General features: G+C 44.7%; 1 protein-coding gene across 7 annotated transcripts in view; it reads left to right on the top strand.

Moving 5' to 3' along the window:
- UBR3 (ubiquitin protein ligase E3 component n-recognin 3) overlaps positions 1-15,573 on the top strand; it is a 250,272-nt gene that overhangs the window by 41,926 nt on the left and 192,773 nt on the right. For 4 of the 7 annotated variants that reach the window (XM_088469036.1, XM_088469052.1, XM_088469046.1 and 1 more), the window contains exons 8-14: positions 19-247; positions 567-746; positions 2,357-2,490; positions 3,496-3,582; positions 3,829-3,972; positions 9,143-9,208; positions 14,106-14,195. In XM_088469036.1, the coding sequence (XP_088325162.1) occupies positions 19-247; positions 567-746; positions 2,357-2,490; positions 3,496-3,582; positions 3,829-3,972; positions 9,143-9,208; positions 14,106-14,195 (930 nt within the window). The remainder of the gene's footprint in view (positions 1-18; positions 248-566; positions 747-2,356; positions 2,491-3,495; positions 3,583-3,828; positions 3,973-9,142; positions 9,209-14,105; positions 14,196-15,573) is intronic. The other 3 variants (XM_088469068.1, XM_088469077.1, XM_088469148.1) reach the window with 1 other exon arrangement.

The following is a 15,573-nucleotide window of genomic DNA, read 5'->3' on the forward strand; positions in this document are numbered from 1 at the left end:
TATACATTCTTATTGCAGATTGCATTTACAAAAACATTTGTACAGCATTATGCTTTCATCATGAAAACTTTGAAGAAAAGCCATGAATCGGACACCATGTCTAACAGAATTGTCCACATCAGCGTCCAGCTGTTCAGCAATGAAGAGCTGGCTCGCCAGGTGACTGAAGAGTGTCAGCTCCTGGACATAATGGTCACTGTCCTACTCTACATGATGGAAAGTTGCCTTGTCAAAAGTGAACTACAAGGTGATGTATTGATGAGAAGTGGCTTTGAGTTCAGGCGTAGAGTGAAATAATATGGTTTATTATCTGAGATATGGGCTAGAGAAAATGAAAATATAAGTGTCACACACCATATGGCAGTCTCCTTATGTTCCATTCACTACACCAATAGTATTTGTAAAGTCGTAAGCTGGTTTTGTACAGGAAATATCTACCCTAAAAGTTTTACTCCCAAGAAAACTAACCAGATTAAAGCATATTTTTGCTGCTTAAAGCTGCCATCCATGTCTCTTTTTATTTTAATCAATTTAATGGTCACATTTAATTTTTATACTTTTTTTAGATGAAGAAAACAGTCTGCACGTAGTTGTGAACTGTGGGGAAGCATTGCTGAAGAACAATACATACTGGCCACTTGTTAGCGACTTTATCAATATTCTTTCCCACCAAAGTGTAGCCAAGAAATTCTTAGAAGACCATGGGTTGTTGGTAACGTGGATGAATTTTGTATCTTTTTTTCAAGGTAGGTACAATGCAAAACTGTTTTTTTTATTTTTCTTTCTGCTGATGCTTGTTACTGCTCTTTTTAACCGCACTATTGGACAAATAACTTTCACGATAGCTGAGTGATATTGCGGAAGATTTTTTTAAATAATTTTTGTCATGGTTAACCCTGTTTGTGAAGGCCAGTGCCCTGGTGTGCCAACAGGATTTCCCCCTCCTTACTGCCCACATCTGTTGCATTTCATTGTGGGTTCAGCAGGTCCCATCAATGTTGGAATATTACTACCCTGACCTCCCAGCTTCCGAGTGCTGGGAGCAGGTAACAGCCGTCCTAGTAGAGACAGCGCTGCACCTCTGTGCAAGGTTCTCATGAACCCTGCAGGAGTTGGTGTTAGAACTAGCCGTGTTTTGGGCTTCCTCAACACAGTTCCCCACGTGCAGACAGGAAAGCCGCTGTAACAGTCCTCTTTCTAGTACAGCCAGCAGGATTCTGTAGGAACCTGACAACAAAGCAGCAAAGTGCAACTCTGGGGCCTGTGTACTATCTTTCTGAGGTTACATTCGATTTACAGGCAAGAGCTTTGCAAGAGCAATAAATATGTCAATTCTTAAAGATCCAGCTCTATTACTGCAAGACCTATATCTGCTGAAACTCTGTGACCTACAGTTAAAAGAGGTCACTGTAATCGGTCCACCAGCTGTACTGTGTGGATCTCAGTGTCCTGAATCAACGATCTACCTGCTACCCTGCAGTCCTGATCCTAAATAAGTGATCAAGTGGAACCAGTCACCAGCAAAGTGGGTGTCAGTGAAGTAACATGATGTCTGCAGCAGTTGCTCCCCTACAACTGTTGGCACCCCAGTGGTGTCAGAGTGTCTGGGGGTCATGCTGGGTTCCTGATATGTAAGATTAACCCCAAGACAAAATATGTTAAACCCTTCCCCAAGACTGGTTTGGCAGAATAACCCCATTTGGTCACACAGTCCATTTCTGATCTTTCTTTTCTTAATAGTGACTTGTAAAAATTAGAGTGTAGGTTCTGCTTTCTCTTTGTCTGATTTTTGTCAGTGGGTAATTCCATCTTCAGATGCCATTGCCCAATAGAAGCCTATCGGCTTTTTTTCGCATTCAGCAATGAGGGGTCCAATCTGATCCCTCCCAGTGCATCGGTGTTCTGTGCATGCGCAGAGGGACTTCTGGATCATAAACCTCTGAAGTCCCTCTATAGCAAAGGACAGCTCTTATCTGGAGAGCTGTCCTTTGCGATTGCCTTCATACATACCGGCGATATATATGCTGGCATGCATGCGATGAGTAGCGGGATGCAAAGTGCGATGCTTAATGCATCTGGCCCCTGGTGTACTCAATCTCCCCAGTACTATTGAAATGTACATTTTATTGCCTAATACCTGGCATGCCAGCTCTAACTATAGCTGTAAATCAAGATGGTCAGGTCAAGTTTTCATTTGCTCTTCATAGTCTTCTCATGTTTTATGAAGAAAAACATACCAAATGAAAGGCTAATCTAAAATGTGATTCAACAACGATAGTATATTAAAATTGTCTGTACAATGAAAGTGCTGTCCTTGGGACTGAAAGAAAACAGACTTCTCATTGTGCTGTTTCAGGTATGAATTTAAATAAGAGGGAACTCAATGAACATGTGGAGTTTGAGTCCCAGACGTATTATGCTGCCTTTGCTGCTGAACTTGAAGCCTGTGCCCAGCCAATGTGGGGTCTTCTGTCACACTGTAAAGTGAGGGTGAGTACACACGTTACAGTAGGTATGGTTGGTGCCAACCAGATTGTCCAGGGATATATTGCCATAGCTGATTCTTAACTACAGACCCTGGTCATAAGAGTCGTAGTTTAACAGGTAGATCACTTGCTTTTCATGATCTAAGCGAAGTTAGTGACTTTTCCTGTGTTTTCTTTTAAAATAGCTGTTTTGTTATTGTTAAAATTCAAAATATCCAGATTCCAAAGACCACAAAGATTTAGGAACGTCCAGGTAAAACCGTGTTACCCGGACGTTCAGCTGCAGCTCTGTCAAAAGTAAAGTCTTTATTGCCTCCTCTCGCATAACACCCGGGAGGCTCCTGTATTAGGGGAAAACTGTCCGGGCTCTCTACAGAAGGCAGCTCTCCAGGGAACCCTTATCTGCTCCATGGTTGGCATGAGGCCATAACAGGAACCACATAATCAAGTCCCATCCGTCCCAGCCAACAACTAGTGGCAGGGATGCAAATCTACAATAACGTGGGCAATACGTGATTGTATTGCCCACTTTACATAGCTTACTGCGTCATCAAGACCTGTCCATTTGGTCTATTCCTACCTTGCCTCCACATCACCGACAGCAAAATAGGAAGAGCAGACCAGTTAAGCATTACAACTTCATTCCATTATTTAACATATGGATTCCTCTCATATCTTCATGAATGTGTTTTAAAGGGATCTTGCGCAGATTAAAAGCTGATAACGCAGTGATTGATCCTAAGCTGGTTTATTTCTGCAAAGCAGGTCGGCCAATCTGATTATCACTGATTTAGAGAAACACCTTTCTCCTAAAGTGGCGATATGCTGTAGAGGAGTCAGGGGGCATGGTGGACTGATACCCCAGAAACAACTGCAGTGCTATTATTCACATCAGTGATAAACAGTTGCTGATATAGATGGAGACCAAATAGTGGTTTTACTCGCTCTTTAAGATTTTTAGTAATATTTGTCTTGTTTCAAGATTAGGCTCACTAGTTCTTTGTTTCAGGAGACACAAGAGTACACAAGGAATGTCGTCCGGTATTGCCTTGAAGCACTCCAGGATTGGTTCATTTCCATAAACTTTGCGGATGAGGTAAGATGGGTGCATATAAGAATGTATGGGATGCAAATTTCGTCATGTCCATTAAGCAATGGGGGACATTGGGATGGTAACTGTGGGTATAAAGTGGAGCAGCAGAGCCTGGGCACCAACCAGTTAATTTTTCTCTCCCAGCAGCACAGGCTCCCTCTCCACTATACCCCGCCCCCTGAGCACTGATAGCCCAGTTTAGTTTGGTGCCCCTGCTTTCTTTTATTTATTTTTTTATTCTCTGAGCAGGTGGTGGGTAAGCGTAATAAATGCCGTCACTGCCACTCCACCACCCCAGTCACGGTGGCCACTGCGTTGGCAACCGGATCAGCCTCACATGCCAGCTCCTGCACACCATTCGGAACACAGCCACAGCCAGACAGCGGGGATCAGGTAAGACGGCTTCCTGCTTGCAGGAAGCCACATACATGGTGGCTTTTACCGCTGGTGTATAATGGCCAGCAACGGTTCTGCAGTTGGGAGCCAGGTCTTTTACTCACCACCACTAGACCACCAGGGATATTGGGTAATGGGGCACTGTAGGCTTATAGGCTTATGATGATTATTTTCCCTGGGGGGTTTAACCACAAATGGGGAGATGGGCTTTCCCCATTATCCCCTTACTGACCCTTTACACATCCCCTGTCCTAGGCTCCCCGCCAAAAGGGTTTCTCCCCCTCCTCCCCTTCCAGCAAGCGGAGCGGCCAACTTATGCCTGCAACGATTGCTGAGAGAGGGGCACAGATGGGCTCCTGCATCCCCAGTACCTCGCTCCCGGTGCCAGGTTGTAATTGTCCGTCCGTCCCCCCCCCTTGTGCCCATCATTTTGGCTTGTGTATTTTTGGTATGCATTTCTACTTTCTATATTCTCTTCTAAGTCTTTCTTCTGAGTATTTTGCCATCTTTCTTATATGTCCTTTTAACTTTTTCATTTACTGACTGTTATTTGCATTACACCACTCATTTGTTCATTTTTGGTATACAGACATTCAGTGCTTTGCTCCTATATTCACACATTGTGCCCTCTGGTTATACACTGTGTTTAGGGATTGCTTTCTGGTTTTCATTTGATCTGTTTTCCAAGGCCTATGGTGCTAAGGCCTCTAAGGAGGGGTTTGCTGCTACTCTGTGCACAGTTCCCTACAGAAGCTGCCATGAGGTTATTTCTACTGGTCTTTGTGACAATTACTTTGCTGAGTCACAGCGTGATGGTTCTTCCTCCACGACCTCCCCTACAGAGCCAGCATGGACATCTACCCTCTCGCAGGCTATGCTCCAAACAGCTATTCTGCTCTCAGCCTCTACACCTTCACCTCACTCACAGCCACCTGTCAGCTGGGGTCATTCTCTACCTGCAGGAGGTACACAAGTGGTCATAACTAAACCTGCCTGGGTTAAGGGCATATCTCAGTTAGTTCAGGGCCTAATACAGATATCTACATCATTACAACATATGCTGGAACACCCATCTAAGCGTAAAATAGCTCTACCCCATTCACTCAGGCTCTTATTCAGAGAACTCTTATGACCTTGAGGGGGCATTATCCATTACCTCGGAGGTGGAGACCTCCTCTATCCCAGATGAGTCTCCGTGCACTGTAGATGTTGACGCTAGTCAAAGCACTCAAATCCATTCTACATATTAAGGATTCCGACATTGCATATTCAATGGAGGCACCCGCTGTTTAAACGTAAGAAGGAAGACGCTGCAGTATTTCCTACCTCATCACAGTTAGAGAACCTCCTAGCAGAGACCTGGCTACACCCGAACAAGCACTTTCTAATTTTTAAAGCGCATACTGATAGGACTAAATGGGAAAATCCACCTCCAGTAGATTCTCATATTGCCAAGCTAGTCAAGTCCACTACATTACCTATTCCGAACATGGCTTCTTTCAAAGACCCCAATGGTAGAAAGTTGGAGAACTTTCTGAAATCTATCTATGCTAATGCAGTGGCTGCTGTTCGTCCAGTCCTTGCTTCAGCTTGGGTTGCACTAACAGGTCTAAGTTGCTCTCCAGGGTGGACCGCATTTGGGAAGCCAGTACGTTTCTGGGTTATTGATTCGAGCTGTCTCTAAGATATCTGCTTCTGCTGTGCTGCTAGACAGGCCCTTTGGCTACAATCCTAGAGGATAGGCTCAGAATCCAAGAAGGCACTAGAAACTCTCCCCTATTCAGGAGAGGTCTTATTCGGCCCAGAGCTAGATAGGATAGAGGCCACGGTAGCTGCATTTAAGGCAGCTTTCCTGCTGTCCACGGCTCCCAAGTCTCGGTCTACCTTCTTTTGGTCCTTTTGTCCACAAAGGAAAGTGAAGGGACAGTCCTACTCAAGATCTCAGAGTTCCTCCAAGCCCCTTAGCCACCTGTCGCCGGACTCCTAAGCCTGCTACATGACTGGGTGGGCCTTCACCAAGGATTTTCCGGCATGGGCGGCCGTCTTCTGCTTTTCTCAGACATCTGGATGGACACTTCTTTAGACTTTTGGGTAAGGGTCGTTGTCTCCAGTGGGTACGCCCTCACGTCTTGAGTATGGCCTCTTTTCCACAAGTTTACACTGAGATCCAAGGAAAGTAGAGGCCATGCAGACATCAGTTCGGTCTCTTTAGGCTGCTCGCGTGATTGTCTCAGTCCCTCCTCCACAGCGTGGCATTGGATTTTACACCAATCTCTAATTGGATCAAAACCAAGATAGCTCCTTTCGCCCTATCCTCAAACCTTAAGTTCCTCAACCCATACCTCAGGGTTCCCAAGTTTTTGATGGAGTAACTTTGCTTTATCCTGCTGATTTTGGAACCAGGGGACTTTAGGGCCTCCCTGGATGTTCAGGATGCGTACTTACATGTGCCTATCCAAGAGCACCATCAGAGTTCCTCAGGTTTGTGGTTGGGGCGGACCATTATCAGTTTCTGGCCTTACCTTTTGGGCTTTCACAAATATTTTTGCCAAGAGATTTTTGCCATGATGGCTGCTTTCTTTAGCAACAAAGAAGTGCACATTCTCCCATATCTATACAACTTCTCCTGGCTCAGTCTCCGTAGGTTCTCACAGTGGAGGTTCTATAGTCACATGGCTGGCTGATAGATTGGCAAACATCTATTATTCTGTCTGAAGAGATGATTCACCTGGTATGCCTGCTCAATTACTAGTCTTAGCCTGTTTTCCTTCCCGGAGACTAGATCCAGGCCCTGCAGGACCGAATTTAGGCTCATCCTCAATTCACTCTTGCATGCAGGTGTTGTGAACTCTGTTCTCCATCTTCGATATGGTGTAGCATGCGGTTCCACTCCAGACTCCTTCTACTGGAGATGTTCGCCCAGTGGAACTACTCCCTCCTCACCCTTTGGTCTCAGAGTATCCTGCTGTCCCAGGAGGTGCACCACTTTTAACTTGGTGGCTCCAGTCTGCACACTTCGACAAAGGGTTTCCCTTCTGGGTTCAGGACTGGGTCCTTCTCACGACTGATGCAAGTCTTCAAGGCTGGGGAGCAGTAACAGGTCAACATTCCTTCCAAGGCCGCTGGACAGCACAGGAAGCAAGGCTTGCTATCGACGTACTGGAGCTCCAGGCCACTTACAGGGCTCTTTGCCAGGCCAAGTTTCTCTATCACAAGCATGTGGAGGTACACTCTGACAGTGTAACAGCTGTTGCATACATAAATCGCCAGGGGGCTCTCACAGCCTGAGTGCCGTGAGGGAAGTCGGCCACATCCTCTGATGGGCCGAATGCTACCTTTAGGCGCTGTCAGCGGTTCACATTCCCGGAGTTCAAAACTGGGAGGCTGACTTTCTCCGTCGCCAAGACGTACACTCAGGGGAATGGTCTCTACACCCAGATGTGTTTCTCATGTTAGTAAGTCCTTGGGGTCGTCTGGACATAGATCTGATGGCATTGCGTCGCATTCACAAGCTGCTTCGCTATTGGTCCCGCATCAGAGATCCGGGAGCTTTTCTGGAGGACACCTTGACTGTTCCGTGGGGTTTTCCTCTCCTGTACTTATTTCCTCTGATAACCATGATATCTCTGGTCCTGCGGAAGCTCAATTAGGAAGGGGACACTGGTTGTAGTCGCCCCAGACTAGCCCCGTCGAGCTTGGTACACTACCCTTCTGGCCCTGTCCGTTGGCTCCCCTCGGCGTCTTTCACGTCATCCGGGCCTACTGTTGCAGGGTCCCTTTCTTCATCTGGATCTGCACTGCCTCACTTTGACGGGGTGACTCTTGAAAGGTTCATCTTAAGAGCTAAGGGCTTTTCGTCTCGGTTGATACGTACCCTTCTTAATGCCGGTAAGCCAACCTCTGCCAGGATTTAACATTGGGTATGGAAGACCTGTTTTAGCTGGTGTTCTGCATGAGGTTTTAATCCTCGGTCCTTGTGTTTGGCTCGCATTTTGTCATTTCTTCAGGCGGGAATGGACCTGGGCCATCGCCTTTCCTCTCTTCAGGTCCACATTTCTGCCTTTTCGATTCTTTTCCAAAAAGATGGATGTACTGCCAGATGTTCAGACTTTCTTGCAGGGTGTTCTCCACCTACAACCTCAGTTTTTCCCTCAGGTGGCTCCCTGAGACCTCTTCTTGATACTTTTGTAACTTTTGTAGACAGTAGACCTTTAATGGCTCAGTTTAAAGACCACCTTGCCATTGCCTCGGCCCGTAGGGTCTCTTATCTGGATGCTTTATTCTTTTGATCTCTGTTCCTGGTCTTTCACCCTGACAGGGCGATTCTCTTTAACCTATAAGGTAATCTCATGCTTTCATATAAACCAAGAGATTGTGGTTCCCTCTTTTTCCAGTCCCGGGTCTCCCCCGCACCAAGTAAACAGAACTCGGGACGTTAGGAATTCAGAATCCTTATTTGTCCTTTTAAGATTTCAACAGGTGTGGCTGGCCGGGTACCAAGCACATCTTGGCACGCTGGCTGCTCTTTACTATCAAGCATGCTTACTCTTTCATGAATCGTCATATCCCGGTCTACGTGCATTCCCATTCCACCAGGGTGGTCGGGGCTTCCTGGGCAGCCCAGCATGGTGCATCAGTGGAACAGCTTTGCAAGAGTGCCACGCAGTCATCTTCCCATATTGTCATTCAATTCTACCAATTTGACACTTTTGCCTCTCCAGATGTGAGATTTGGTCGAAGGGTGGTAGGTGCAGCACAGATGCGTTCCCTCCCTTGAGGGACATATTACATTCATCCCAGTGTCCCTCATAGCTGAAAGGAAAAATGGAGATTTTTGTTCTTGCCTGTTAAATCATTTTTCTCCAAACCCATGGAGGACACTGAGCGCCCCACCCTGATGCTCCTGCTTGCGTTGCTTCTTGCCTGCTTCCGGCTACTTCCTGCGCTATCTCTTGAGTGTGTGTATGCCGATTTTTCCCTCTTCTCTACTCCTTCCTCCACTCCCTGACCTTGGGCTTGCTCAGGGGGTGGGGTATAGGGGAGAAGGAGCCTGTGCTGCTGCGAGAGAAAAATTAACTGTTTGATGCAAAGGCTTGTCCACATTTGGAGGACATATTAATTCTGATTTCCAGGATATACATCTAATACATTTATGTTTTCTTTCCAGCCTGCTCCAAATCAGGTTACTTTCCATTTGCCTCTGCATCGATACTATGCCATGTTTCTGAGCAAGGTACAGTAAATGTGTTTACATCTGAATTGGTCTTGATTCTTCTTGATTCTGTGCAGCTGGTGTGTCCAGGACCGGGTATAGGAGAGGGACAAACTGAAATGTGGATTTAGTAGATCTCCTCTATCACTGTACTTGATTTGATCAACATATAATGTAGTTAGCTAAATGCTTGCTGTTTCCTAGTACACTACAGCATGAGAAGGAGGAATCCATGGTCATTACTAGTTTTATTATAATGTGCCAGTTTTTTCTGCATCGGTATGCATTAATTGGATTGCATTACTTTTAGTAACATGCTCAATATGGCAAAGGTTGCCCTGTCCTGTAACATCAGTGGACCTCCTCGTTCCAGGATATTTGTATGTATAGAGACACTGAACAGTGTACAGCCATGGCCGAAAGTTTTTAGAATGACACAAGTTTTGGTTTTCACAAAGTTTGCTGCTTCAGTGTTTTTACACTTTTTTGTCAGATGTTACTATGGTATACAGGTTGAGTCTCCCATATCCAAAATGCTTGGGACCAGGGGTATTTTGGATATCGGAATATTCCGTATTTTGGAATAATTGCATATTATAATGAAATGTCTTGGAAATGGGACCCAAATATACACACAGAATGCATTTATGTGTTATATACACCTTATACACACAGCCTGCAGGTCATTTTAGACAATATTTTTTTATAATTTTATGCATCAAAAAAAGTTTGTGTACATACATGAAATTCATTTATGTTTCATATACACCTTATACACACAGCCTGAAGGTTATTTTATGCAATCTTTTTAATAATTTGTGCCTTAGACAAAGTTTATGTACATTAAACCATCAAAAATCAAAGGTTTCATTATCTCAGTCATGCTGAAAATATTCCATATTTCGGAATACTTGGATATGGGAGACTCAACCTGTACTGAAGTAAAATTACAAGCATTTCAGAAGTGTCAAAGGTTTTTATTGACAATTACATTAAGTTTATGCAGAGAGTCAATATTTGCAGTGTTGACCCTTGTTTTTCAAGACCTCTGCAATTTGCCCTGGCATGCTGTCAATCAACTTCTGGGCCACATACTGACTGATAGCTGCCCATTCTTGCCTAATCAATTCTTGAATTTTGTCAGAATTTGTGGGTTTTTGTTTGTCCACCCGCCTCTTGAGGATTGACCACAAGTTCTCAATGGGATTAAGGTCTGGGGAGTTTCCAGGCCGTGGACCCAAAATGTAGATGTTTTGTTCCCCGAGCCACTTAGTTATCACTTTTGCCTTATGGCAAGGTACTCCATCATTCTGGAAAATGCATTGTTCGTCACCAAACTGTTCTTGGATGGTTGGGAGACGTTGCTCTTGGAGGATGTTTTGGTACCATTCTTTATTCATGGCTGTGTTCTCATGCAAAATTGTGAGTGAGCCCACTCCCTTGGATGAGAAGCAACCCCACACATGAATGGTCTCAGGATGCTTTACTGTTGGCATGACACAGGATGAAGACTTTTGGAGGATGACCTGGTGTCAAGAAGGGCTGCAAAGAAGCCACTTCTCTCCAGGAAAAACATCAGGGACAGCCTGATATTCTGCAAAAGGTACAGGGATTGCACTTCTGGGGACTGGGGTAAAGTTATTTTCTCTGATGAATCCCCTTTCAGATTGTTTGGGGCATTTGGAAAAACGCTTGTCCGGAGAAGGAAAGGTGAGCGTTACCATCAGTCCTGTGTCATGCCAACAGTAAAGCATCTTGAGACCGTTCATGTGTGGGGTTGCTTCTCAGCCAAGAGAGTGGGCTCACTCACAATTTTGCATGAGAACACAGCCATGAATAAAGAATGGTACCAAAACATCCTCCAAGAGCAACTTCTCCCAACCATCCAAGAACAGTTTGGTGACGAACAATGCCTTTTCCAGCATGATGGAGCACCTTGCCATAAGGCAAAAGTGATAACTAAGTGGCTCGAGAAACAAAACATCTACATTTTGGGTCCACGGCCTGGAAACTCCCAAGACCTTAATCCCATTGAGAACTTGTGGTCAATCCTCAAGAGGCGAGTGGACAAACAAAAACCCACAAATTCTGCCAAACTCCAAGCATTGATTAGGCAAGAATGGGCAGCCATCAGTCAGTATGTGGCCCAGAATTTAATTGACCGCATGCCACGGCGAATTGCAGAGGTCTTGAAAATATTTTAAAAATATTGACTCTTTACATAAACTTAATGTAATTGTCAATAAAAGCCTTTGACACTTGTGGTATGCTTGTAATTTTACTTCAGTATACCATAGTAACATCTGACAAAAAGGTCTAAAAACACTGAAGCAGCAAACTTTGTGAAAACCAATACTTTTGGCCATTGCTGTACTCACCAGAAAGTTCTTACCGGTTGGTGTAAGAAGACTGCCAGACCCTAACGCCCATCAAAGAGGCCCAGAAGAGAACACTGCATGTATATGTTACAGGCACAGTGTGAAATCAGGCTTTGCAGAGAATTCCTGAAACATGTTGGGCAAAGTTGTAAATGATCTTTATTATCTATTTTGCCTAGGAATTGTTAACAATGCCTAATGTATGTTGGGCAACGTAGGAATTGTAATGGGTTGGGTACTGGATGCCGGTGGTCAGATCCCGACGCTGGCATCCTAACAGAGTTAGGATACCGACACCTGTCGGTAAGTACCCTAACCCTCCCTCCCCGCTGCCTAAACTTAACCGTTCCCTGGTGCCTAACCCTCCCTCTAGTCCCTAGCCTCTATACTTACTGCTTACCTTCAGGATGCCGGCGCTGGGATTCTGACTGGTGTCCTAATCTCACTTAAACCGACAGGATGCCAGCGCCGGCATTCTGGGCACCGACATCAGGACAGGCGGGATTTCAACTACCTCCCAAAGTAGATATATAGTTTGCCTATGAAAAGTAGAAAATTGCAATGCCTACTTTGCCTGGGAACCAAATAGGGGTCAATCTAATTAGGTGCAAGTAGCGAGTTTATTTCTTGAAACTCGCACACTTTGCAGCGAAGCGCGCTCCTGAGAAGTCTCCAATCTAATTAAAAATGCCTATTCGCACTACTCGCAGCGGAGGGGTGCGAATTGACTGCCAAATGACATTTGCGGGAAATGCATGAAAACGTGAGGAGTCCATCCTGGACCCCCCAAAATGGATATTTACGTTAGCAGGACCGTATAGAAGGCTGTTTGTGGGCATTAGGAAGGTACTGTAGGTTTTTAAATGGTGTCAAATGGCTGATTTGTGTTTGTTTGTATTTAAATGCAAGAAAATGATAAAAAACAAACTTTTTTTTGTTTAATCTCAAACGAATTAAACGAAAAATGCAAAAAAAAATAGGAAAAAGTGATTTTGGGGGCACCTAGAAAAATTGTTTTTATTTATTTTTTCAATTTTTTTAACTAAAAAATTATTGTAATTAAATTTGGGGTGCCTAAACTAACGAAAAGTTTGATTTTGGGGTAATTTGAGGATTTTTTTTTTTTTTTATATCGCCAAAAAATGACATGTAATTATTGGACTAATTGAGCTAATTGTAATCTTCCAAATGCCTAATTAGTCATTAGAGGGGGTGTCCCAAGTGGTTCAGCATGGTGTCCCCACATTTTAACCTTAAAATAAAGATTTTCCTATCCATCTCTCACCCTCAGGGAGGTGCGAGAGGAAAGTTGCAAATTCAGTCTGATTCAGTGCGAGTTGCTAATTGAATTGCAAAATGAAAGTAGCAACTCACACCTAATTGGATTGACCCCATTGTCTACCAGGACCACCTTACAACGTTTGTAAAAACCAAGAGAGTTGATGGACATCTTCACTCTTGTCTGAGCACCATTTATCCATCCTCCAGTAAGACGATGGAAGAGAGTTTGCAAATGGAATTTACTTCTTTGTCTAAAAGCATTTCCCACTTTACCTGTAACATATATAAACTTCTGGTAAAAAGTTTTAGAATACCCCCACTGACTGGCAGTGTACAGCTGGCTAAGCAGGAAAATGGGTTAATCTGAGTCGGTCTACTTTCAGTCTTCTCCCTCATGTACTGTACTGTCACACCTGCAGATTATCCAGCTGTTACTGACATTGCCAGGGCTTATGTGAGCAATATATATGAAACTATGGGTGAATTAAAAATGTAGCCTACCTGGAACCAGAGGAATTCCTGATAACCGTTTACGTTAGTAGGCCGTGGCTAAAGTCGGGTGATAAAGTATATAATTACACACGAGTCCATTAAAATGAACACCCGTAGCAAAGTAAATGTGGTCATTCTTCTTTTGAAGGGAAATATTTGCATGAACGCAGTCCTGTAATTGTGAAAAGCCCAATGGCTTTATGAACACAAGGCGGCTTATGTAATAACATGCGAAATACAGGCATTGGCAGGATTCTGTTGAGTCTGCCTGTATTTTTAAAGCGGCAATCATTTAAAAGGCAAACCCATCTTGTTTTACCTTTTGAAATGATTACCGCTTTAAAAATACGGGCAGACTGGCCGGAATTGCGCCCGTACTACATAAGCCCTAAGGCTTCCTTATCCCCATACTCCTGCTATGTCTGCTGAGAGGATGTAATACACAGCCCTTGCTTACATAACATGCACATTTTCCTGACCTGCTCATGCTGATTTCATAGAGAGCTCATTATGCACAGTGTACAGATGAAGTATATATAAGTAAATATAAATACCTTCCATTGTGTGTGACACGCATGCTGCAGTTAAAATAAGATCCAGAGCTGCAGAATTATTTAGAATGTTTTAATTAGATGTAAGGAGGAAAATGAGCCATGACCCGGAGTTAAGCAGAAATAATGATCTTGCTAATTGTAATATACTTGTAGTCTATTAACACATCTTTAGTAAAATGAAGATAAACTGTCCTTTTCCCATTTCTCTGAAAGGCTGTGAAATGTCAAGAAATAGATTTAGATTCTATTCTACCTGACCAGGAAATGCTGATGAAGCTGATGGTTCACCCACTACTAATTCAGGTACAGTTCTTTCATGAGTGTGCAAATGTTACTCCCTGCAGAATGACACTGATGCTGTGGTGTAGAGGTGCGGGGAGACTGCCTAACTACTGTGATGTTTCCTCTGCCATTAGTCTTCTCATTAAGTGGTTTAATTTTTCATTTGATTTTTAGCAGACCATTTTATTTAACAGTATTAAAAATGTAGACTATTTTATATTTCTGTTTTTAAAGAACATCTCCTGGTCCAGGTGATGATATTTTTTGCCATTCAGGTTGATTAAACAATGTAATTGCAGTTTATTTAGCGACTTAATCTTTACAGCAGGGATGGGGAACCCATATAAGGCCCTGGGAATCCTTTGGTCTGGCCCTCTGAGCTTTTTCCTGCTAGCCTCATCTGGCTATCAGTTGCCTAGAATGGCACCCTGCAGTCAGAATCTATGCAGCAGTGCCGCCTGGAGCGTCCTTATAACGCTTCAGGCAGTCACACCGCTGCCCTTACAGCTTCCCGGAGCATCCTCAGGATGCTTCGGGCATTGCTGTAATCACCAGCAATTGTGGCCCCGCCCCCGTGTGACATCACACGAAGGGGGCATGGCCTGCATCGGGCCCCCGAATAATGTTATATATATCAAAATGGCCCATGGCAGAAAAAGCTTCCCTACCCCTGCTTTACAGGATGCAGTTTAGTTTAAATGCCGGCTGTTGGGATGCTGATGCCGGTATCCCGATGCTAAGTAGTGGGGTCAGGGATAGGCACTAGGGGGAGGGTTAGTGTTAGGCACTAGGGGGGAAGGGTTAGGTTTAGGCTGTGTTGGGGGAGGTTAGGTTTAGGGTGTGGGGAGGCTTAGGCACTAGGGGGAGGGTTAGGCACAAGGGAGATGGTTAGGGTTAGGAGTCGGGGTTAGGCACTGGGGAAGGGTTGGGGTTATGCTGCGTGGGGGGAGGTTAGGTTTAGGCTGTGGGGAGGAATAGACTTAGGCACTAGGAGGAGGGTTAGGAGTCGGGGTTAGACACTAGAGAGATGGTTAGGAGTCAGGGCCAGGCACTGGGGGGAGGGAGGGTTAGGTTTAGGCTGCGTGGGGGGGAGGATAGGTTTAGGCTGCGGGTAGGATTAGGCTTAGGCACTAGGGAGAGGGTTAGGAATCAGGGTTAGGTACTGGGGGAGGTATGGTTAGGTTTAGGCTGCGTGGGGGGAGATCAGGTTTAGGGTGAGGGGTGGGATAGTCTTAGGCACTAGGGGCAGGGTTAGGAGTCGAGGTTAGGCACTAGGAAGGGGAGGATTAGGTTTAAACACTAGGGTGGAGGTTAGGTTTAGAGTGATGGGAGGGTGGGTTAGGTTTATGGGTAGGGTTACTTACTGACAGGTGCTAGAATCTTGACGGCAGCATCCCGA

The sequence above is a fragment of the Taudactylus pleione genome, unplaced genomic scaffold (assembly GCF_031769625.1).
Source record: "Taudactylus pleione unplaced genomic scaffold, aTauple2 ptg000004l, whole genome shotgun sequence".
In the NCBI taxonomy this organism is placed as follows: Eukaryota; Metazoa; Chordata; class Amphibia; order Anura; family Myobatrachidae; genus Taudactylus; species Taudactylus pleione.